Genomic DNA, 25,608 nt, shown 5'->3' with positions numbered 1-25,608 from the left:
AGCATTACACAATGTCCTTTCAAATTAATGGGTTATTTGTGTAATGCAGGACCGGTCCTCCAGAGTGAGAAACGCTCCTTATAATCGCTTTCCACTCTGGCCAGGGGATGAGGTTCCTGAACAGAGGAACTTTCTTCTATGATCTCAGAAATCACTATTAGGGTATATGGAAATGGGTTTTCTAAACTTGTAAACATCTTTATGGAATATGAATATGTTGCACTATTTAAGAGACTGGACACATGGCAGAGACTAGAAGTTAAGAAGCAGCATGAGACTTTTGAGATTGATACTACTTTTTACTTGACTTTCACTATATGATATTTTTGGAGACCTTCAGGTGCTATAAAAATAGAAAAATCACAAAAAATCACACCACATTGAAAACGGCATCCCTCAAAGTTGAGAGCAAAAATGGCCTCATTAGCCCAACCTAATACCCTTACTCTAAATCAGCGGTAGGCATACTTGGAGTCATGGAGACCTACAGGAGTAGTATAGAAGGTTCTTAAGATCTACCAGTAGGTCCTAAACTCTACTAAAGAAATGCGTGTGCCGGCTGCACACTTATTGCCTTATGTTTTTTTTACTTTTTCTTCTTTAAGTATGCCATTTCCCCAAATTTGTGGCTGGCTTCAGCTTTTCCCGCTGATAACAGCTGATCACGGCAGGTGAGAGACCCTGGCTATGTTTTAAAAAACGGGGTTGTATTCATGAGATACAGACATACCTGAATACATTTATTATACTTTTTATTTTATTTATATATTTGTAGTTGAATTTCGTTATCTCTTTCCAATCATACAACATTTCTGTATATCATTCATTATTAAGCCACTTTATACTATACATATGGACTAAATATAACTATGTTAGAGTTGATCTTGCTAAAAAGTCCTTCATACTATAATCACGATTAGATTGACCTTGCAAGGTTCCTCAGCTTGGAGGACATTGGCTTAGAGGGTATTATCTCTTCTTAACAGACCTTGAGATCCTGGAATCCTGTGAACTACACTTCTTAGCAAGTGTTTTGCCATCAGACAACAGCTAGGAAGGGTACTGGTTCCTCATTGTTATGGAGACTACACGTGTAGGCCATCGAAAGGGGTCCATAGACAACAAAGACACTTTTGGATTGTAGACCTACATATTCATACACAATACGAGTTGATGACATAATGGGACCTGGTCATGGTAACAGTCCTTCTCCTCTGTAAGTCTTGTTTAACCATAAACCTATCTAGACAAATATTAAAATTTTCCATGCATGTGACACTCATATCTTATATAGGTATAGCACATATCTTATGCCTCACTGGACTGGATGTAAATGCAAACGCAGGGGTAAGGTCCAGTTTAGCTCCAGGGGGAGTCTGGAACGTGAAGTTCTGCAGTAGTCTTGTGAAGATCATGAACAGCTCCATTTTGGCCAAATTTTCTCCAGCACAGCTTCTCTTACCTAAAGCAATGAAATATGAGGTAAAGGATAAAAATGGGGTATTCTTTTCTTCTAGCCCCGTAATACACTATCACGAGTTGGCCTGCACACAACCACCATCTTCCCTTACAGATGTCCCTCAAGGTTCCTGTCACAGAGAGGCCACTAAGAGTGGCAGATACAAATGTCCCCATACAGTTCCTTAGATGCCTCCAAGGGTTACAGCCGTGGATGACAACATTTCTCCCCCAGATGTCCCCAAAGGGTGTCTGCCACAGATGCTAATGGGCTAATTCCCTGCATATTATACCATAGGTGCCCTACAGTTAAAGTAGCAACAGGTCATGTTTTGAGGATTTAATCCATGTCAGTGCCCCAGTCATTATCAAGATTGTTTCCTCTGTTAACCTGACATTCTTACTGATACCTTGGGTTCACCGCAGGTAATATGCCACACAGTGGGAACCATGCTCATTGTCACTCTTAATAGAGATCTAAAACACCTTGACACTCCATAGGTTAGACCTATTTTCTTATGGGATAATAAAAAAACAGGGTGCTCCCATGAACTCTGGATCCTTTAGCTGGACCCTGAGTGTTGATGTGGTTGGGTCATTATAGTAGATAAATTATAATTGTAACAGAACATGGCTGTCTGATGGGGGGAACTTGAAGAAGATGACTCCTGGTCATTCTCACGCTTCCGTTGCTAGTTCTAATCCATGAAAATAATATAAGGTCAATTTGATAAAAATATTGGGAAGATGTCTACCCAGCCTTATAATTTGTAGCTTACTACTGTATATTGATCTGATTTCATTGGTCTTAATTCAATGGTTGATGATGGAAAATTTTCTAAACTCTACACATTACTCCACCAAAGCACTAAAAGAAAACATCTCAGAGGACCACTCACCAGCGGAAAACGGCATAAACGCTTCTTTCCTGACAAAATTTCCACTGGAATCCAAGAAGTGTTCTGGGTAAAACTCATCAGCTTTTATAAAATGTTCCTTGTCATAAAGTACGGAAGTCAGCAATGGAATCACATGTGTCCCCTGGAGGTTTTAACATTTATATAAGTCATAATTACAATGGAACTTAATTAATTACATTTATTACAAACAAGAAGGGCGTAAATAAGTTGGGTAATCCCTTCTTTAGAAGAATGACACAAAAATAAGCAGATCTCATGATGTCAGCCCGATGAGATTCCTAGCAATATGTTGTTATGCTGTTGGGTAATCTAGCAGCAACTGTTCAATTCCCCTACAGCACCACCACAGGGGAAATAAAGCATTACACGATGCCTATTGAAAATAATGGGAAATCTGTGTAAAAGCATGGATAAGCTAGGTCTTACTTAGCGAGAGGCAGACACTCTTTGAGACTGCTCCCAGATAATTGATGTAGGTTCTGAAAGGGACTTCCCCTCCCCCCTCCATTAACTCATAATGCCCCATTCTTGTATTTGAAAATGAGTTTTCTACACCAACAACCCCTTTATGTTAGAACTGAGTGTTGCCCCCTTCAAGCTTTCCAATATCTAAATTATAGCGGAGAAATTAGAACTTTTTAAGACAAACTGTAATGATTTTGAATGAAGCCCATTGTAGAATCACCATTAGATCAACCTTAGATACTAATATGCCTCAATACAGGAAGAGCCTGGAGTTCCCCTTTAACTGAGATTTTTATTATCATTTCTTATTTATAAATTTAATATGTTTTAAACCATGTTTTGAAAGTTTTTGAATATTTTTTTTTTTGCTTATCCAAATTATATTTAGAGCTTTGATCACATACATTAGATATTATAAATAAAAATGTAGCTCATCATATTACACGAGCAGAACAATTACTTTATCTCTAAATGTATTTTTACTTACTTTTGGAAGATGATATCCCCTGAAGTTAACATCTTGAGTGGTAGCATGTGGGAGATTAGCTGGAACAATATTTCCAAAACGTTGAATCTCATGGATGACGGCATCAGTGTAGGGCATTTCTTTACGATGAATCACTAGGGGCTCAGCTGACCCAATAACTTTCTCAATCTCTCGTTGGACCTTTCCTTTTTCCAATTACAAAAACATACCGTATGTAAAAAAAATAAAAAATTGTAAACAGTTGTGTCATCACGTTTGATCACATTTAGTCTACGGCCCCACTGTGATTTTTGGTCAGATGGCTGTTGCGGTAAAATCATGGGTTGCTACAGATGTAGCCATCTTTATCTTGACTTTTTCAATGACTTTTCAATGGCTTTTGTTGTGTGATATCACGCTGCAGCAAGTTATCAGTCAAGTTAAAGATGGCTAAATCTGTATGATCATTGTGCAACCGCATTCCCTATCTTCAGAATTCTTGCCATTGTCACAAATCGCTCCCATAGAGACACCGTGAGGTTGGGCAAAGAGAGCTAGGTGATGGCTAGTGCTCACTTCTCCTCCCTCCTCCCCCTCACTACAGAGTAACTTCTGTTCGTGTCACAGAGCATGCCCACTACACACTGCTAGAGAAGTCAATAGGTTGTTTTCTGACTGAGGTTTCTTATGTTCATGTGGCTGCTGTAAGGCAAATCTCTGTACTGGTGTTCATAACTCAGAGCAGCAACTCAAGCAAGATGGCTGCCCTACATAATCATGTGCAGAAAATAGAATAAAAAAAAGCCAATCAGGAAATAAAAACAGATTAAAATGAGATAGCGAAACATTTTCTTCTAATCGGTATAAAAAAAAAGTATAGGTGATATATTCCCTTTATTGCACATAGAAGCTGGTCTCTTACTTTGGATTTCTGGATATTTCATCATCAGCAGAAGACCCCATCTCAGGGTAGTCGAGGTTGTCTCCATGCCAGCGGAAAAGAGGTCTGTGACGAGCATTGTTAGGTTTTCATTAGTGAAGTATAATTGAGGATTTGGTTTTTCCTAAGATATAAAATATATCACATGCAAAGCGGAAGATCACAGCATTGGTTATGGCAATGAGATGCAAAAGTACTTGTGTTATAATTTTATCTATTGTGTCGTACCTATCTATCTATCTATCTCATATCTATCTATCTATCTATCTATCTATCTATCTATCTATCTCATATCTATCTATCTATCTCATATCTATCTATCTATCTCATATCTATCTATCTATCTCATATCTATCTATCTATCTCATATCTATCTATCTATCTATCTCATATCTATCTATCTATCTCATATCTATCTATCTATCTCATATCTATCTATCTATCTATCTATCTATCTATCTCATATCTATCTATCTATCTATCTATCTATCTATCTATCTATCTATCTATCTATCTATCTATCTATCTATCTATCTATCTATCTATCTATCTATCTATCTATCTATCTATCTATCTATCTATCTATCTATCTATCATCTATCTATCTCATATCTATCTATCTCATATCTATCTATCTCATATCTATCTATCTCATATCTATCTATCTCATATCTATCTATCTATCTATCTATCTATCTATCTATCTATCTATCTATCTATCTATCTATCTATCTATCTATCTATCTATCTATCTATCTATCTATCTATCATCTCATATCTATCCTCATATCTATCTATCTATCTATCTATCTATCTCATATCTATCTATCTATCTATCTATCTCATATCTATCTATCTATCTATCTATCTATCTATCTATCTATCTATCTATCTATCTATCTATCTATCTATCTATCTATCTATCTATCTATCTCATATCTATCCTCATATCTATCTATCTATCTATCTATCTATCTATCTATCTATCTATCTATCTATCTATCTATCTATCTATCTATCTATCTATCTATCTATCTATCATCTCATATCTATCCTCATATCTATCTATCTATCTATCTATCTATCTATCTCATATCTATCTATCTATCTATCTATCTATCTATCTATCTATCTATCTATCTATCTATCTATCTATCTATCTATCTATCTATCTATCTATCTATCTATCTATCTATCTCATATCTATCCTCATATCTATCCTCATATCTATCCTCATATCTATCTATCTATCTCATATCTATCCTCATATCTATCTATCTATCTATCTATCTATCTATCTATCTATCTATCTATCTATCTATCTATCTATCTATCTATCTATCTATCTATCTATCTATCTATCTATCTCATATCTATCTATCTATCTATCTATCTATCTATCTATCTATCTATCTATCTATCTATCTATCTATCTATCTATCTATCTATCTTTTTATCATCTATCTACCTTTCTATCTATTATTATTGTGAGTTATTTTTATTTTCAGAACGAAAAGGTCTGACTACACAGATGGTATATATATAATATACTGCAACTTGTATCATCCAAAAGGTGATATATTATAATATCAAAATATAATAATTTTTTTCCTATTTCTGAAACTTCTATTGTATAATATAATATTGTGTAATATCAGTTTATGAACAAACAATAATAAAGATAAGGAGGTGATTATTTTATCCAATTTCTGTAGTACTAAACCCTATACTGATATAAGTTGGTTTGTTAACTTCTTGTTGTAGAGAGTTCAGACATGACGGAATTGTCGCAAATTTTGGGTGGAGATTCCACAACGAAAATCTGCAACAATTTAGTATACAAAACATTCGCCACGTCTTGCCTTGGTTTATTAGGCATTAGTGTTCCATGTCTTTTGTATGGAGCACTGATAATCTGGTCTAAAATAAAAAAAACTCAAGAGCATACTTTGACCTTTCTCCTCTAGGTGGCGCTTTGCGTATTTAGTTATGCTGTGTTTTCACTTTGTGGCTGAGTTGTTGTGACTCCTAGACATTTTCACTTCATGATAATAGCACTTAGGGCAGATCTAGCAAATAGTAATAACACTTACAGGTGACTGGACATATGTAGCAGATAATAATAGCACTAACAGGTGACTGGGGCAAATCTAGTAGATAATAACAACACTTACAGGTGACTGGGGCAGAACTAGTAAATAATAATAGCTCTTACAGGTGACTGGACAGATCTAGCAGATAATAATACCACTTACAGGTGACTGGGCAGATCTAGAATATAATATTAGCACTTACAGTTGACAGGGGCAGATCTAGCAGATAATAATAACCCTTTACAGGTGACCGGGGCAGATCTAGCAGATAATAATAGCACTTACAGATGACCGGGGTAGATCTAGCAGATAATAGCAATTACAGGTGACCGTAGCAGATCTAGCAGATATTAATAGCACTTACAGGTGACTGGACAGATCTAGCAGATAATAATAGCACTTACAGGAGACTGGGGCAAATCTAGCAGATAATAACACTTACAGATGACTGGGGCAGAACTAGTAGATAATAATAATAGCGCTTACAGGTGACCAGGGCAGATCTAGCAGATAATAATAGCACTTACAGGTGATCGGGGCAGATTAAGCAGATAATAATAGCACTTACAGGTGACCGGGCAGATCTAACAGATAATAACACTTGCAGGTAACCAGGCCAGATCTAGCAGATAATTATAACACTTACAGATGACTGGGGTAGATCTAGCAGATAATAATAGCACTTGGAGGTGACCAGGGCAGATCTAGCAGATAATAATAGCACTTACAGGTGATTGGGCAGATCTGGCAGATGAGAAATTTCACAAACAGACAGGAGCTATAGGCGGTATCCCATGTCACTGAGCTCTCCAGTACACCCCATACTACTTGAAATGTTAGTCTATGGAGATTACATGGCTGTGTGCCTGATTACATGCACCTGTTTGCAATGGTTTTGTCTGAAACATCTGTAATAATTAATTAGGGGGGTTGTCCACATACTTTTGGCCATATGGTCTATATTATAAACTTAGCAAGGTCTGCTTAATTTTAACCAAAACAGAAGGTGCCCTTTAAATTATGTCAGGATTAAAAAGTTAAATAATACAAACTAAATCTACTTTAAATTTTGTATTTCACCTTAGAAATTCAGGTAAGTAATATTCAAGAAATAAAATAAAATTAGCAATGTTGTACAGATGTAGCAGAGCTGAATTTGTTATTTAACCGTGTCTTCTGTACACCATGATTACTCACTTATTAAGATAATATAGTTTACCTGCATTCCTATGTATAACAAAAATTCTTACACATTTAACACATAGTGATGTCACCATAACTTGTGCCACATGGCAAACTCAACCCTGCTACATCTGTATCAGTAAGTGTTTATGTACCTCTTGTTGTTTCACCAGGAATGAGTCGATAAGATTCCTTTGGTCGTTTACATCCAGTTTTTTCCTCTGGTTAGTGAAGGTTTCTCGCACAAACTCATGCATTTCTTCCACATTCCTGGCCACTGTTTTTTGGACTCTAGAACACCAGCCCATCACAGATGGAAATGCATTATACAGCTTCAGTGAAAAAGAAAATACATGAATGGATGTAGCAGAGCTAGGAAAGTGTAATAACTTTACAATAAAAAGTCCTGCAACTTTCTAATTGACTTTATTTTTCAATTACTCACCATTTTGAAGATCTCTGTTTGCTGGTAATGAATAGAAATATTCTAAATAATATAAAACCCATCCTGACCTAATCTGTCTTAAACAGCTGCAATCTGTTACAATGTATCAGTTCAGGCTAGGGGAGCAAAATAATTAATCGCCATCTGCTGGTCAATTGCTAATTACTGAACAATAGATCGTAATGACTGCCCACTGGCCACTTTCACACAACTGGCCATTTTTTTGCACTGGGTGCTGCTTACTCCAGGGCCGCTGAATAATAAAACCTGTGGGAAAGCTGCCAAGGCCTATGCGGGCAGCATTAAGCGACGTCGCCCCACATGAATCGCTCAAATTGGTGGCCGCCATTTTAAAGATTAGAAGAAGACAAGAAGACAAAGAGGAAGGATCACATGGCCTCGGGCAGCGGCCCGGTGTGCTTCCCCATAATGTCTTGCAGGCAGAACTCCCTCTGGCACAGCCAGTCATGAGGGGTATAGGGTAGTGGAGTAATGTCAGTGAGTGTGTTTCATAGTGAGGAGAAGAGAGTAGATAGTTAGATTTACAACAATTTGATCAAGTGAGAAAGATTTTATAAAGAGATAGGAGTCAGTCAGTGTCAGTGTGTTAGTTACTCAGGCACAGGCAGCCATTGCTGTGAGTGAGTGCTGCTGCAGCTATACAATTCTTACATTCATTTGTGAATCACCGAACTTCATCCCATCAGTAACAAATAGTCTTCAATAATATAACCCCTGGTGCTGATAGCGAGCCACTGCCTTCTGAAACAAACATCACGGACGTGGAATCCCTCATTGTTTAGCATATATCTAATCATGCTAACAAAAATTAGCATATTGTTGGACGTCAAACATTTAAACAGCGTCTTTAATCTTCAGTCTCTGTCCAAGTAATTTTTTTTTTATTTTAAAAAGCCTAAAAAATCCAACAGTGCAGTGTGTTTTCAAACAGACTGTTACCTTCGGTTACAATCTATTTACCCATCGCCATATACACTATATGGACAAAACTATTGAGACACACCTCCCAATCATTAAATTCAGGTGTCTCATTCAGCCTCATTACCACATGTGTATACAATCCAGCACCTCGTCATGCAGTCATCTTTACAAACATTTGTGAAAGAATAAGTTCTAAAAAACTCAATGAATTCCAGCGCGGTCCTGTAATAGGACACCACCATTAAAACAAGTCAGTTCCTGAAATGTCTTCCCTCCTAGATATTACCACTATCAACGGTGAGTGATATTATTGTAAAGTGGAAGTGTTTAGGAACCGCAGCAACTCAGCCATGAAGTGCAGACCGCGTAAAGTTACAGAGCCGAGTCCAGAGTGCTGAGCCGCAAAGTGCCAACGCTCTGATGACTCAATAACTGCCCAGTGTCAGGTGGAGGGGTGTAAAGCCGCTGCCACTGGACTCTGGAGCAGTGGACACGTGTTCTGTAAAGTGACGCTTCTCTATCTGGCAGTCTGATGGATGACTCTGGGTTTTGTGAATGCCAGGAGAACATTACCTACCTGACTGCATTGTGCCAGATGTCAAGTTTGGTAGAGGAGGGGATAATGTTTTTTCTTTTTCAGGAGTTGGATGAGGCCCCTTAGATCCAGTAAAGGGAAATCTTAATGCTTCAGCATATCAAAACAGTTTGGACAATTGTAACTTCCAACTTTGTGGGAACAGTTTGGGGGTCGGCCCTTTTCTGTACCAGCATAACAGTGCGCCAGTGCATAAGGGCCATAAAGACATGGTTGGTTGGTTAGGGGAGTTTGGGGTGGAAGTATTTGACTGACCACACAGAGTCCTGACCTCAACCCCATCCAACACCTTTTGGATAAACCCCATCCAACACCTTTTGGATAAACTAGAACGGAGATTGGGAGCCAGACCCCCTCACCCAACATCAGTGTCTGACCTCACAAATGCCCTTCTGGATGAACGGGCAAAAATTCTCACAGACACCCAAAAATCTTGTAGAAAACCCCCAGAAGAGCGGAAGCTGTTTTATCAGCAAAGGAGGGACCGACCCCATATTAATGTCTATGGACTTAGAACGAAATGTCATAAAAGCTCATGTAGGTGTAATGTGTAGTCGTCCAAATACTTTTGTCCATATAGTGTATGTTACTGTCACTTTACCATTTGTAATGCTATCTTATCATTAAAGAGTTTGAAAGGGGTTGGATAAAGTCCGAGAAGACCTTAGAGCGTCATGCACAACATTTCAGGGCAATCAAGGCCCTTTTTGCGACAATTTTATTTGGACTGAATGGAATCGGAATCTGATGGCCGGTTCAACAGAATTGGACCCGAAATTAATTTGGAGAAATTCGCTCATCTCTAATTATAACAAACTGCAGCTGTGTGAGCAGTACTAGGTCAGTCCGGTTTCCTGCTTCTGAATTGGAACAATCACAAGCTAGCAGAGATCTTGAAAAACGCATGTTATCAAAACAGTAACACAGTTATACGATATGTGAATATATTGTTGTTTGTATTCGTCTGGGACATTGTGTTATTATTGTGAGGTTCCGAGTGCTTCCTGGAGATTACTGAATGGAGTCACTGTTTTTTTGCAACATTTTGTGACAGTTCTGTTTTTGGCACTAGGAATCCTATATATAGCATGGGGCCGATTTCACATACGTCTATAATTTGGCATTGGACATGCGAATACCTGAAATTCTGAATGTTCAGATTCTGAATTAAAGAAAATTCAACTAATTTTAATGTAATTTGTACTGTATTTTGTAGTATGTGGCAAATGAATTTCTAGAAAGGACTAGATGCTGATAAATACATTTAAGTAATATGTTCCTAGTTTACAAGAACAGATTCAAGGAATTTACACTTTGCACAGGTCGTCAATGTGTAATCTGTGAAGGTCTCACCCCGGGGACCCGACCAATCATGAGGATCTGTGTGGCTTTGTCTTTGATTTTGCAGCTTAGCACTGCTGGCCCTTTTTTCTGTTGATCGTGGGAATCCTAAGGGTAGGACCCAGACCAATCAAACATTGAAGGCCTATCCTAAGGATAGTCCATCAATGTAATGTCCTCGAAAACCCTTTTAAATATAATATGGAGTTGATCTGCTCACCATAGCCATTGGGCTTCCAAGTAACATGACATTTTCATTAATAATTTTTAACAGCTTCAAAAGCGTGGGATCTTCATAATCAAATCGATAACTGAGTAAGATGGAGACAATGATGTTGGATGCAGCAGCATTTATAAGCATGATGTTATCAAAGGGCTCACCTGGAAATACAATGAAAAGGTATTACAAAGGTCATAAAAACATTAGTTACATTAGTTACAGATAGCATTTCAATGTTCTGAATTATCTAAAAATATCAAATACAACATATTATAGTGTATGAATTAGGTGCCCATTAGGTCCGGTTCACATCAGCATTGCCCTTCCGTTGAGGGGTTCCGTCTGAGGTTTACGTTGGGTTAACCCCTCAACGGAAAGGCAAACGAAAACCTTAGCTTCCGTTTCCCTCACCATTGATCTCAATGGTGACGGAAACGTTGTTAATGGTTTCCGTTGGTCGCAGTTTTGACAGGGTTCCGTTGTTTTGACGGAATCAATAGCGCAGTCGACTGCGCTATTGGTTCCTTCAAAACAACAGAACCCTGTCACCAATGGAAACCATTGAGATCAATGGTGAGGGAAACAGAAGCTAAGGTTTCCGTTTGCCTTTCCGTTGAGGGGTTAACCCGACGGAAACCTCAGACAAAACCCCTCAATGGAAGGGCAACGCTGAAGTGAACAGACCGTGACATTCATAGCCAATGGTCAATCCTGCAGCCTTCGAAAAAAGGTTAATGTGGCTGACAGGAACCGAAAGGACATGGATCTTGGCTAGCACTGCAAACACTTCCATCTAGCTATCAGTAGGGGTCGCAGTGGTCGGACCTCCACCGATCTGACATTGATAGCCTATCCTAGTGATCAGATGTGCCAGCAATGTCTTTAGTAAACCACGAAAGGGTGGATGGCAGCACTTCTCTACAGGTTGATGATCCCCATCTCAAAATGTAATCTCTTGAGGAAACAGAGACATCACTCAGAAGAGTTTTTTAATGTTTGTGAATCTTTATTGAATGGACATCCAATGTTTCCGGCTTTATTGAATCCTTCTTCAGGTATCAATTGCAGCTCATTAGGGAAATGTCGGCTTAGTGAAAAAAAACCTTTATGTCATAAAGACAATCACTGTTCATATGCCTTACTAGGGCATATAGACTGCATAGAGTGGGGTCCCCCTCTTGGGAAAACCCTCCATAAGACAGAATGAGCGGCTCCCATTCTGGATGACTCAAATTGTCCTTGTCTTACAACGGCTGTTGCTGGAGAAATACCTGGCTGGTCATGGCTACCCCCGTCAAAATCAGCTGTTTGCTGGGAGTAGGACTAGGGTCGGCCATGCTCTGACAACCCTTTTAAGAAAAAATTCTGTTGTACATTTTCATTAAGGTACGGTATGTGGTCTTATTTATCACCTAGGATGATAGTTTCCCCTATACTTGAGCACTTTAATTTAGGTCAATGCCCCCAAGAGGCCAATAGGAAGTCACAAACATTTATGGAAGGTAGGGAACCCAGATTCCCAGAGGAAACGCAACTCAAACTCAATGAAACCAAATTAACTTCATGCACTGGTAGACCCACTACTACAAGGCAACACTTATTAAACCGAAATAAAAATACCAGAAATATATGAGGTCATATAATTATACCATCATTGCTGCACATGGGAACCCACACTAGATGTTTAAACCGAAAAAACTTCCCGCAATGCTATAATAAAGAACATCATTCCAATATAGCAAAAATGACAAAACTCTTTATTGAGACACAAACTGTTGTACATACCATTTAAAAGCAGCCATAAAAACACAATGTACATAAAATAGTACAGAAAAAAAGGACAGTGTATAGTCATAAGGCAGGACATATGTGGTGGTGACATAGGTTGAACAATATCATACCATACCCTTCATGTATATATACACTATATGCACATGAATAACTTAACATGGAACCAAGGTACCCCCTAATAAGTGTCAAAGTTAATCAAAGTCTAGACTCAGACCATACATAAAATGAAACCTCACCCACCATAAGACATCATAATAGCCCATACACTGTAAAATAAAACCATGCGCGTTTCGCACCTGGCTTCGTCGGCGGGTGCTGGATCAATGTGATGTGGAGCTTTAAATGGTCAGCAAACAGCTGAATCATAATTAGACCCCATTTACTCATTGTATGGATGCTATTTGGTGAATGCGAGAGGAGAAGTGACACCTCAGTAGTGACGAACACGGCACCTGAAAGTAAGTAATGCGCAAGCGCGAAACACCCAATTCCACATTGCGCCATGAACTAAGTCACGAATACATATTTCCACTCATGGTAGTCTGATGAATTTTTTACATTGATATGGCGAGTTCCCAATATGGCTGCAGCCGATTCATGGGTGTAGTGCGCATGCGTTTGGTGAGGGGGCGATTGTGACGTCGTTGATGACGAAATGTGGAATTGGGTGTTGCGCGTTCGTGCATTACTTACATTCGGATGCTGTGTTCGTCGCTACTGAGGTGTCACCTCTCCTCTCGCATGCACCAAATAGCATGCCTACAGTGAGTAAATGGGGTCTAATTATGATTCAGCTGTTTGCTGACCATTTAAACCTCCACATCACATTGATCCAGCATCCCCGATGAAGCCAGGTGTGAAACGCACGTTGGGGATTTTTACAGTGTATGGGCAGTTATGATGTCTTATGGTGGGTGGGATTTCATTTTATGCATGGTCTGAGTAGACATTGATTATCTTTGACACTTATTAGGGGGTACCTTGGTTCCATGTTAAGTTATTCATGTGCATATAGTGAATATATACATGCAGGTATGGCATGATATTGTTCAACCTATGTCACCTCCATGTTTGTCCTGCCTTATGACTATACACTGTCCTTTTTTTCTGTACTATTTTATGTGCATGTGTCTTTATGGCTGATTTTAAATGGTATGTACAACTGTTTGTGTCTCAATAAAGAGTTTTGTCATTTTTTCTATATTGGATGGATGTTCTTTATTATAGCCTTGAGGGAAGTTTTTACAAGGCAGCACTGCTTCCCACCGAGCCACTAAACAGCTGTGGCTCTGGGCTGGAAGGGTAACATCTGTGTGGAATTGGCTATACCATTGGCTTATTAACGCCATATCCATAAATGACTGGAAGCTTTTCCTTATAATATACATTTTACACATACAGGATCCACCAGAGCATCATAATGTGATAATAAAAAACATAGACACAACAGAGCCCATGAGAAGACATCCCCATCTGAAAGTGATAATGGAGAAGATCCTATACTCCTGGAGTTCATGACTTTTTTTATTACTAAAGAGTAGTCCTTAGTCCTTATTATATGTGTGATGATGGACCTTCAGAATCATCTTCTTTGGTGGACCCATAGTACCACAGTCCAACATTAGCTTCTACTAATTATTATAAATGTAATTTCCATTCAGTAACAATTCTCAAAAATAAAGTATAATGGAACTTTTCACCAACCTTTGTAAGATCTGAACTTCTTAACCAAAAAATCACTTTCTTCAGAAATTTTGTTTTCAATGGCTTCCCTCCCCATTCCAAAATCTCGAAGTGTAGTCAGAGTGAATCGTCTCATCACTTTCCAGTTATCATCGTAAGCAAAAATAACTCCTGAGGACATGTAATATGTTTAGTTATGATGAGTGAACAACAATAGACATACAAGATCAGGGGCGTAACTAGGAAAGACTGGGCCCCATAGCAAACTTTTGACTGGGCCCCCCCCCCTCCCCTGGGTGTCACACAACCCCCCCCCCCTTGTAGATAGTGGCTTTTTTACACCCCCCCCCCTGTAGATAACGCCATACAGCCCCCCCTCTGTAGATAGCGCCATACATCCCCCTGTAGAGAACGCCATACAGCCCCCCTGTAGATAATGCCATACAGCCCCCCTGTAGATAACGCCATACAGCCCCCCTGCAGAGAACGGCATACAGCCCCCCCTGCAGAGAACGGCATACAGCCCCCCCTGTAGAGAACGCCATACAGCCCCCCCCCTGTAGAGAACGCCATACAGCCCCCCCTGTAGGGAACGCCATACAGCCCCCCCCTGTAGAGAACGCCATACAGCCCCCCCCTTTAGGGAACCCCATACATCTCCCTCCCTGTAGGAAACGCCATACAGCCACCCCCCCCCTGTAGGGAACGCCATACAGCGTTCCCCCCCCCTGTAGGGAGCGCCATACAGCGTCCCCCCTCCCAAAAAAATGCGACCTACAGTGTGTCCTACAAAATACATGTATCCCCTCTCCACAGGATAGGGGATACATGTGTGATCGCTGGCAGCGATAGGGAGAACGGGGGACTGAAAGTCTCCTGAACTTCTCCATGACAAACCTCTGACTTCCGGCGTCTGCGCAGCTCAATAAAAATGAAAGGAGCGCTGGTCACGCATGCGCACAAGCACGACCGGCGCTCCATTCATTTCTACGGAGCTGCCGACACAGACCCCGGAAGTCTGAGGTTTGTGATGGAGAACTTCAGGGGACTTTCAGTCCCCCGTTCTCCCTATCCCTGCCAGCGATCACACATGTATCCCCTGTCCTGTGGAGATCCTGTGGAGAGGGGATACATGTCCTGTGGATATCCTGTGGAGAGGGGATACATGTCCTGTGGAGAGGGGATACATGTCCTGTGGAGAGGGGATACATGTCCTGTGGAGAGGGGGATACATGTCCTGTGGAGAGGGGGATACATGTCCTGTGGAGAGGGGGATACATGTCCTGTGGAGAGGGGGATACATGTCCTGTGGAGAGGGGATACATGTCCTGTGGAGAGGGGATACATGTCCTGTGGAGAGGGGGATATATGTCCTGTGGAGAGGGGGATACATGTCCTGTGGATAACCTGTGGAGAGGGGATACATGTCCTGTGGAGAGGGGGGGGGGGTACATGTCTTTTGCTCTATTTTGCGCCTTCAGGACCAGACACCGTTTAGCCATTTTTAGCACGTGTTAGTTAAATGGCTCTAACTTTATTTGTTGGGCTAACGACGTGATTTTTGCGACGTTTTTTCCATAGACAATGCAGGTTTCATTTTTTATCGTTTTTATACACACCTTTTTTGCTATTTTAGAATTTTTATTCATAAAGTTTGAAAATAATAGTAAAAAAATAAGCTTTTTTACATTTCAGCTATTTTTTTTTTGGTAATAACATAGTTTTACCCTAAAATAGACCTTTTATTTGTGATCGGCATTGTCTACCGTAAATTTTTATATATTACATGTCTATATTAGGGTAATTGGGTCAGCGCTAGCGTTACAACAATGATTGGCGGGGGGAACGTTTTTTTTGGGGTGGGTATTTTATGTGTATTTATTATTTACATTTTTTTTGCACTTTACTTTATTATTTTTTTATTACTATGGTCTGTCCCCCAAAGGTCAAAGAAGACCTTTGGGGAACTTTATATATTTTCTTTCTTTTACACCATGTTTTTCCACTGTAACTGGAGCTGCACAGCAGCCCCAGTTACAGGGGAAATCAGCCATCTCATAGTGACGATTGTCACTAATAGGGCTGTGCTGGGTCTTGTTAGACCCAGCAGCAGTCTGCCACTAACGGCACCCGGCGATCATGTGACCAGTCACATGATCACCGGGAGGAATAGAGACAGCGCCGCTGCTGCTGTCTCTATTCCTATACACAGCGTTCATTGAGCGATGTGTAAGAAGACATCGGAGAAGACAGAAGCAGCGAAAGCTGCTTCTATCCTCTCCTCAGGGTCCCCGGCAGTCACTGACAGCCGGAGACCCGACATTCAGCTGCCCGATCGCGCGGGCAGCAAGTTAAAACCCGAGCCGTAGAAAGTCTATGGCTCGGGTTTTAAGGACCCTGACCGCTGGCCGTAAAAATAACAGCCAGCGGTCGGGAACCAGTTAATGGCAGAGCGGGGAGATACCTCCCTGCTCTGCCGTAGTGTTCAGTGGCGTCCCGCTGTAGCAGCCATAGCGGCTGCTAGCGGAGCCTCCGGCCATGGTGGGGGCCCGTGCCGGCGGGCGACACGGGCCCCCTCATGCCGCGGGCCCCGTAGCAGCCGCTACTGCTGCTACGGCGGTAGTTACGCCACTGTACAAGATGATCACCAACATTTCCTATTCAGTGGTTAATTCAGAGCGGCACCCTACAGATCCCATAGTGAAAAATTATCATGGATGGAAAAATTCACAATTAACTATCTATCTAAATTCATCTCAGGATGGGACACTAAGAAGAAAGTCAGATTAAGGAGGTTACTTGGGGTTTGGGAATTTCTAAATGTTTTTTCCCATGGACCAAATCAGTGTTGTCTCCTATTGTATTCGCAATACATTTACAATTGTAAATTTCCCTTATGCTATCCCCGGTCAAGATAGTGGCAGTCTTGGAGGGGTTGGTTAGGAATGGGGGGTTATGGGATAGGTATGGCAAAAAAATCACTTTAATTTTAACCAGTAATTTTCAACAACTTAAAGGAGCACTAAAGAAAGAAAAGAATAAAAAGCAAATTAAAAAAGAAAGCAAAAAATGATCAGCCTACATGGGCTTCTACAAGGTCCTAAAGCAATTTGTATTGTGGAAATCTGTCAGAGAAGCAGGGACGCTTTCTTTGTTCTGGCTATATGTTGAAATGGGTGTGGTTTCTTTAAATGGGTGTGGCTTCTCTAAATGGGTGTGGCTTCTCTAAATGGGTGTGGTGTCCCTAAATTGGCTTGGCTTCCCTAAATGGAAGTGGTTTAATTTTTCTTGGTGTCGTTCGCAATCAGAGCAGTTTGGGAAACCTACTGCCTCTCAACCGGAGACAAAGAAGCCTAAGCCTCGGCAATTTCCAAACCTATTCTCATTGGCAGCCTCATAGTCTTAGCTTAGGACAGGAAAGAAGGAGGGGGAGACAAAATGTGTGCCTCCAAGAAAATACAGAAGGAGAATATAGAAGACTTTTTCTTTATTTAGTTTTTTACCCTTTAGACTGCACTTTGGAAGAGAAGAAGTGTGACTTGTACTATTTGTTTTCTTTATTTTAGTGAGCCTTTAAGGAGATTTTTGGTGTCGTCAAGCTCTTGGATTGTTTTATGCCCTTAAAGGGCAGGTTGATAATAAAGAGTGGGGGATGGTGGTTCCCAGATCAGAACTAGAACATTTACATTGTGGTTTCCTCAGCAATACGAACTGATCTTGGAGGATCCTAACCGGGAGCTCCCCCATGGGATCAGCTTGTCTTTGGGGCAACCACAATCTAAGCTGAAGTTTTCCAAACTGGACTTTTTTCAGAACTGAAATAAGCAAGGGAGAAAAATCAATCCATCAATTAGTAATATGATCGTTACCGTGTCCTTTTATTATTTCATGAAAAATTGGCACTTTTGGTCTTCCTGAAAATTCATCTGCATGATTGACAAGGGCGTCTTTTACTGCCTCGTATCCACACAGGACGACGACTGTCTCTTCTCCTAATTTTATCGTGTACACCGGTCCATACGTCTTGGAGAGCTGCAAAGTGAAGTGGAGTGAAACGGTCAGTTATTTCTAAGGCTCTATTCACATTGCCGTATGGAAATTCCATCAGGTGTTCTGTCACGTTTGGCAGCAAGAATAGCACAGCGTACAGCAGGCAAACCTTGACGGAACCCTGATGGACCCTATAGGGCGCAGTGGAATTGCTTTGGATCTAAATGGAAGCCATGATGCCAGTGTGAACATAATCTGATATTTCTCTTGGTTTCCATGGTAAACACATTCTATTATAAGAGCAAAATACCTTAATCCGATAATCCAGAGATTCTGACAATTATTTTTGGCATAAAAATGCAAAGATTCTCGTTTTGTCAAGGTCAACTCAAGAGAGGAACCATGTGGAAGCACAGAATCCCTATGGGTTCTTAGTGTGTGTGCTGCCGTAGAAAATCTATGCATAAGGGATGTCTACCTCCATTTTACTGGACATTTAGGCAAAAGTCACCAACAGGCAAAATGTTTACGTAAAAACCCAAAAATGAGTCACGCTAAGTAATACATATTGATATGTCAGATCCTAACATCAGAAGCATTTACCGTGAACTGTAAAATAATGATCATTACAATCACAAGAAAAACCTCCAGCCTCAAAAATATTCATGGACGCACCAATTTGTTTTAATACTGACTCTGCCCAAATCTCTCCTATTTTTACAGACTGTCTATGAATTTACGGATGGTAGGCAACCCTGCAATGCACATGGCAATGCCAAGTGCATGAGCACTAATTTGTATGCGCTTACACAAAACAGACTACTCTCTACTTAAAAAATATATTTTTGAATATGACCCAGAATTTTACAAAAAAATCTAAAAATGATAATGCACTTAATCACCCTCCAGGCAGGCCAATCATCCTTACTTTACTTTTTATCACCAGCAGCCAGTGCCAATTGTTGGATATCCACCTACAAAAGCGGGTCATCTGTCTGGTTTATAAAACTAATTTTCAAATACCCTCTTAGGGGATCAATAGATGGGAATCCCCTGTTCAGAACCCCCTTATTAAAAGGCTACAAAGAGTATCTCCCTCTGAAGAAACAGGCATGTATGTACATCACATGGCCTGACAATTGATCACAATGGAAACTGTAATGCTTCAGTTCGCCTGTGGGAGTGCTGTAGGGAAATTAAACAGATTACTGAGTTCCCCCACAGATTATAACTGATCTCTGGGGGTTCATGATGGAACCGGCTGTAATCGGTTTATTGTCAGAGGACCATTCTGGCAAAAATATATTTTAAAGGGATTTAAAGAAAAACCCTTTAAATATTAACTCTATATGTGTAGACTATCCTATCCTCATGCCTTGCAAATCAGAATCAGAACCTTCAGTATAAAGTAATCATGCAACCTGATGAAATGTTTTATATGGTTTCTTCAGGTCCAGCATGTGCAGATTTCCAATGATTGGTAACGGTCGGGGTCCAGGAGGCAGATTGTAGTAAACATTTCTTCTACGTCCATAGAAAAATAGAGCAACAAAAAGACATAGAATGATAGACAGAACTAATGTGATGGGATCGGGAGCATTCATGGTGCCAGGAAAGGTTTCTATGGAAGACAAATATGAACAGAATTGCATAGGTAAAACGTGATATTTGATGTACAGTATATAACAGCTGAGTTAGTCATTAGCTCTGATGTACTATAGTAGCGTGACATGTTGTCCTAACTATGGAATCCCGAAGATTGAGGTGACTATCTATCTATCTATCCATCCATCCATCCTTCCATCCATCCTTCCATCCATCCTTCCATCCATCCTTCCATCCATCCTTCCATCCATCCTTCCATCCATCCTTCCATCCATCCTTCCATCCATCCTTCCATCCATCCTTCCATCCATCCATCCTTCCATCCATCCTTCCATCCATCCATCCTTCCATCCATCCTTCCATCCATCCATCCATCCTTCCTTCCATCCATCCATCCATCCATTCATCCATCCATCTATCATCTCATATCTCTCTCTCATACATAATAGCAAGGATAAGTGATTATGACATCCCGACACAGGTCGTCTGACACAGCAGAAGGCAGGGTTTGTTATAAAGTGCAGAAATAGTAGATGACATGTCTCATCTGAGATTACATCAAGAAAAGTGAATCATTAGAATCACAATGTTCCACTCATTCATGGGAAATACAGAAAATAAACCAATCAAAAATATGAGATTTGCAGCATTGGGAAGGGGAGGAAAAAAAACGAAAGATCATGACATAGTTCTCAGGTAAGTGTAACACGAGCATGACGACAAGTAACAACGCAATTGAAGGAGAGGATAAAACAATTTTTCTCAACAAATTATTTTTATTTTGTAGAAATAGCAAATAATAAAAAGGGAATTGTGGTTTTATTTTCCATTCCCTCCCACCAATTAATTTTTAAAAGTTTTTCAGTACATTATGTGTTACATTAAACAGTGCCACTAAAAACCACAAACCGTCCTGCAAAAACAAGTCCTCATACTGCAATGTGAATAGAAATATAAAAAAAAGTTATGGCTTATGGAAAGTGGGGGATAAACAAATAAAAAAAAATAAAAAAAATTGCCTGGTCCTTAATAGAGCTAAAATATATTGAAATGCATTATCTCTCATAATAAGTCTCATCTCACCTTAAATTCTGCAGTGGTCACAGTAAGATTTCTCTTTTAGTCCCCAGTAAGTGGAAGGTAGAAGGCTCCAGCTCATGAACTTGACTAGGCAGTTCTGATTCACATTGCCTAACACGTAACTATTTGTAATAAGATATTTGTAAACCGCCAGATACTCCACCCATAAAAACTACAAAAATTAACATCCAGCCCCAGTGCACCAGGTCCAAACAAGATCAATATATGATTATTGGTGAAATATTTACTGACATGTAATCTCTGGTATCAATGGAAATGATAAAAAGGTGTTGTGCATTAGTGTGAAGTTCTTTTTTTTTGTGAATCTAGGAGTAAAATACAGGAAATATAAGTGCATCTTGTAATACTTCATTTCCCCTGTGGTGGCGCAGTAGGGGAATTGAATACTTGCTGCCAGGTTCCTTCACAGCTGATCACGTGGAACACTCTATAATCAGCTTATTGTTCGGAAACTTCTTATAAAAGTGAATTGTTCAAAACAGATAACCCATTTAATTGTCTTCCTTGACTTCAATGACAATAGTTTATTTAAAGGGGTTGTCTAGATTAGAATACTCATTTTCAAATACCCTACTAGAGAGGAGTCCCCCATTAAGGACCCTCATCATCTACTAGCCAGAGTGGAAAGTGGCTGCAAAGAGCTTCTATTGACACAGTATTTATTTTAACGGAAATTTAGTAATGTTTTATTTCCCCAGTGGTGGCGCTGTGGGGAAATTAAACACTTGTTGATGGGTTCCTCAAAGCAACAGGACATACTTAGCTTATAGTCAGGGTACTCCTCCAACAAAAAAGTGGACGATTTTAAAGAATGTTCCCACCACATACATCTATGGCATATCGATAAGAAGAGTCCCACAGCCCCTTTGTTATAGTCCCCCTCTCTCTCACAAAACACAATAGCATATTGTCATGCCCATGGCCACGTGCCGTCAGGCTCACTCACCTCCTGATGCCCGCAGCCATGGATCTGCAAGCGCTAGACTCCAGTTTCCTCCTCAGGAGACGCCAGCGCTCACTTCCACTCACCTCGGCTGTGTGCCCCGTTGGGTGCACACGCACACTCGTGCCCGCTCTTAAAAGGGCAGCGCGCACACTGGGCATTCATGTTTAATTAGCCCATAGCACCCTGGACTATAAGAAGGGCTCTGTTCCTTCCTTCCACGCCTGAGCTTTGTTGTTATACCCTAAGTTTGTCTATGCAAACGGTCTCCTAGTGTTTCCCAGTTCCCAGTGTTCCCTGCACCTGTATCCTGTATCCCGCGCTATCCTGGTCAACTGCCGTGCTGAGCTGAAGTCATGCTGTGCTGTATACACGGCCTGTCCTGCTACACCACGCCTGACGTCTAGCTACTGCCTAGTCCCAGCCGAGCTTGCCTTACTACTGTCCGAGCTGCCACAGGTACCCTATACGAACTATAGACCGTAACCTGCGCCCTGTTGGCCACCTGCCATACCGCCAATGGTGGTACGGCCAAGTGGGTCCACAAACCCAACGTGACACATATACTATACTTTAATGTATGTATGTGGTGGAAAAACCCTTTAAATAATTGAAAAACCTTGCTCCTCCAATGATCCTAATCTTTCTAATGAACTGTACTGTAAAGTTAATACTTAATCATTAATCAGAATCATGTGGGTTTTATTTATTTTGTTCATGTTGCAAGACAGATAAAAACAGATAACCAGAGTGAAAAGTCCATAAAAGTGAAACGAGGTTACAGAAAATACTATTATGCACATACAGTACTGAAAAATATTCAAACTTTTTTTTTTAATGTTCAAAAATGTTTGCAGGATTGACAAAGGAAAGCTTGGCAGGACAGTGTAAGGCTTCGTTCACATCTGCGTTGGGATCCCGTTCTGACGTTCCGTCTGAGGTTTCCGTCAGAACGGGACCCTGAACAGATACAAACTGACACGAACGGAAACCAGAGGTTTCCGTTTCCATCACCATTGTTTTCAATGGTGACGTATCTGGTGCCCATGGTTTCCATTTGTGTCTGTTGTGCACCGGACCCATAGTTTTTCCGGAAGCAATAGCGTAGTCGACTACGCTATTTCTTCTGGCAAAATGACGGGTCCGGTGCACAACAGACACCAACGGAAACACCGGATTCGTCACCATTGAAATTAATGGTGATGGAAACAGAAACCTCTGGTGTCCGTTCATGTCAGTTTGTGTCTGTTCAGGGTCCCGTTCTGACAGAAACCTCAGACGAAACGTCAGAACGGGACCCCAACGCAGATGTGAATAAAGCCTTAATTTCAAGGCAATGTAGCAAAGCTCAATAAATAAATAAATGCCCCCTATAAGCCAATCAGTGTTTTCGGGGTCTGGCTCATTCACTTTAGATGAAGTCACCCAAACTCAAATGGTTGATTGACAGCTTTTACAGTACCTATGTCAATCAGTATCTGGAGGATGGGCTAAGGTTTCTAGCGCTAGAATAATGGTATTTAGATGCAGATCAAGCGCAGCAGCCCTAATTTTTGACCCACAAAGAAGTCCTCTACTGTAGCTAAACATATGTTAAATACAATGCAATAAATGTAACAGGGATAAATAATAAAGTTACAAATAATAGCGTCAAACGTAAAAATAAAAATGTAAGTTTTTTTTAAAGACACATTTTTTTAAAATTACATTTCACAAATCATAACATTGTTAGGCATCAACATAACAACCGTTATGATAATGCTAAAGTGTTATTAGTAAATGAAGGAGGATTTTTTTTTTTTTCCTTTTTTGCATTTCATTCCCCAATAGAATTTTTATCTAAAAAAAAAAAAGCTTAAAAAACAAAACGTTTAACCGTAAAAACCAAGACCTCATACATGAAAAAAAAAAACAAAAAAAAAACTTTATGTCTGTTGGAATGGAAGGAGGCAAAAATAAAATAAATAAAAAAATTCTGTGGTCCTGGATGCAAAAACTGGCTGTGCCTTAAAGGGGTTGTCCACTACCGGACAACCGATGACCTAGTATATCAGTGCGGGTCTGACACCCGTACCCCGCACCGATCAGCCGCTTTGGTGGCCTGCGTTATTATGTTCTTGCCCATTATGCGATGTATGGAGCCGGAAGCAGTTAGTTCCGTACATAGCATAGCGGCCGTGCTGCAGAACTGCAGCTCTGATCCTATTCACTTGAATACAGTACTGCAGCTCGGCCACTATTCCGTAGCCGGAGCCAACTGCTTCCAGTATGAACGTCTGGTGCCCGGAGGCAGCCGGAGTAGCTTAACGGTGCAGGGTCCGGTTGACAGATCCCCACAGATCAGGTACTGATGACGATGTATCCAGTGGATAGTTCATCAGTTAACCGGTATTGTACGACCCCTTTAAAGGGGTTATACAATTAGAATCAACATAAATGTTTGGTACATTTTTTTCTTCTAATTTTTTAATTATTGTTAATCCTACAAATCAATAACCATGAATTTGTTCCAGAATCAAATATAAATCAGGATCCTCTTGAGGGCTCAGGCTGTCAAACAATAATGGGCCTCAGGAGTTAAGCAGAAGTAACCCTATTTGAAGCTGACTTTAGGACCAATCACTTGAAACCTGGGTGCATTTCTTATGGGATGATTCACAAATAAACTATTAGATCTTAGTCATGATATGTCCGGTGTGTGATAACTACAAAGATTACATGCAATTAAAAGTGGACGTGGACATGTTCTATATAAACGAAGGGTGGGCCCTCAGAATCATGACCTCCGGTGGGCCCAAGGAACTCTAGTCTTATACTGTATATACTACCCTCAGCATTATTACTGTTCATCTTTTGTTTATCAGAAAACACATTTTTTTCTTGACCTTCAGCCACATCTATATCCATGATATTATCTTTGGAGCTAAATCGTAAGTCTTTAAGTAATGTATCCTGAGATACCATATCAAATGGCTGGCTAACATAAGAGAAAGATTAAGAAGCTCACACATACCAGCTCACTATGCACGTTTTTGCTCCTTAACATCAGGATAAGACCTCCACGGGAACGAGGACAGGGTCTGATTCCTGGTCGACCACGATCGTACAGTATGTAGAAGGAACCTCCCGCTCTCTAGTCCCTCAACTTAAAATCGTTTATTGAAACCAATATTTTCACGTCTTGGGAATTTTGTGCAGAAAGGACTTAGGACGGAGTGTTCATATCAGTGCTTTGCACATTATAAAACAACTCCCTGAACGAAATCTCATCACATAACAGGTGGATATGGACCAAAGCCAAGACATAGTATTAAAACAAATGGTCACCTTTCGGTGAACCGGGGCTTGTGTATTATGTAATTGTGTGTATAGAAATTCTCCCATAAGATCTGATTACCCATTTGCTCCCCTTACACCGATGCTAAATT

The 25,608-nt window shown here is 40.3% G+C and overlaps 1 protein-coding gene across 1 annotated transcript; it reads right to left on the bottom strand.

Annotated features, from left to right (window-relative positions):
• Positions 1 to 1,286: 1,286 nt before the first annotated feature.
• Positions 1,287 to 22,769, bottom strand: LOC142759088 (cytochrome P450 2K1-like). Its single transcript, XM_075860937.1, has 11 exons — positions 22,184 to 22,769; positions 21,220 to 21,338; positions 19,953 to 20,152; positions 18,411 to 18,573; positions 14,563 to 14,712; positions 11,068 to 11,228; positions 7,680 to 7,856; positions 4,232 to 4,373; positions 3,331 to 3,515; positions 2,358 to 2,499; positions 1,287 to 1,462 (listed from the first exon to the last, which is right to left on the bottom strand). The coding sequence occupies exons 3-11, from the start codon at positions 20,133 to 20,135 to the stop codon at positions 1,287 to 1,289; spliced, it is 1,479 nt and encodes a 492-aa protein (XP_075717052.1). The 5' UTR covers positions 20,136 to 20,152; positions 21,220 to 21,338; positions 22,184 to 22,769.
• Positions 22,770 to 25,608: the final 2,839 nt, after the last annotated feature.

The sequence above is a fragment of the Rhinoderma darwinii genome, chromosome 4 (assembly GCF_050947455.1).
Source record: "Rhinoderma darwinii isolate aRhiDar2 chromosome 4, aRhiDar2.hap1, whole genome shotgun sequence".
Taxonomy (NCBI): Eukaryota; Metazoa; Chordata; class Amphibia; order Anura; family Rhinodermatidae; genus Rhinoderma; species Rhinoderma darwinii.
This window is presented reverse-complemented; position numbering and strand designations above follow the sequence as displayed.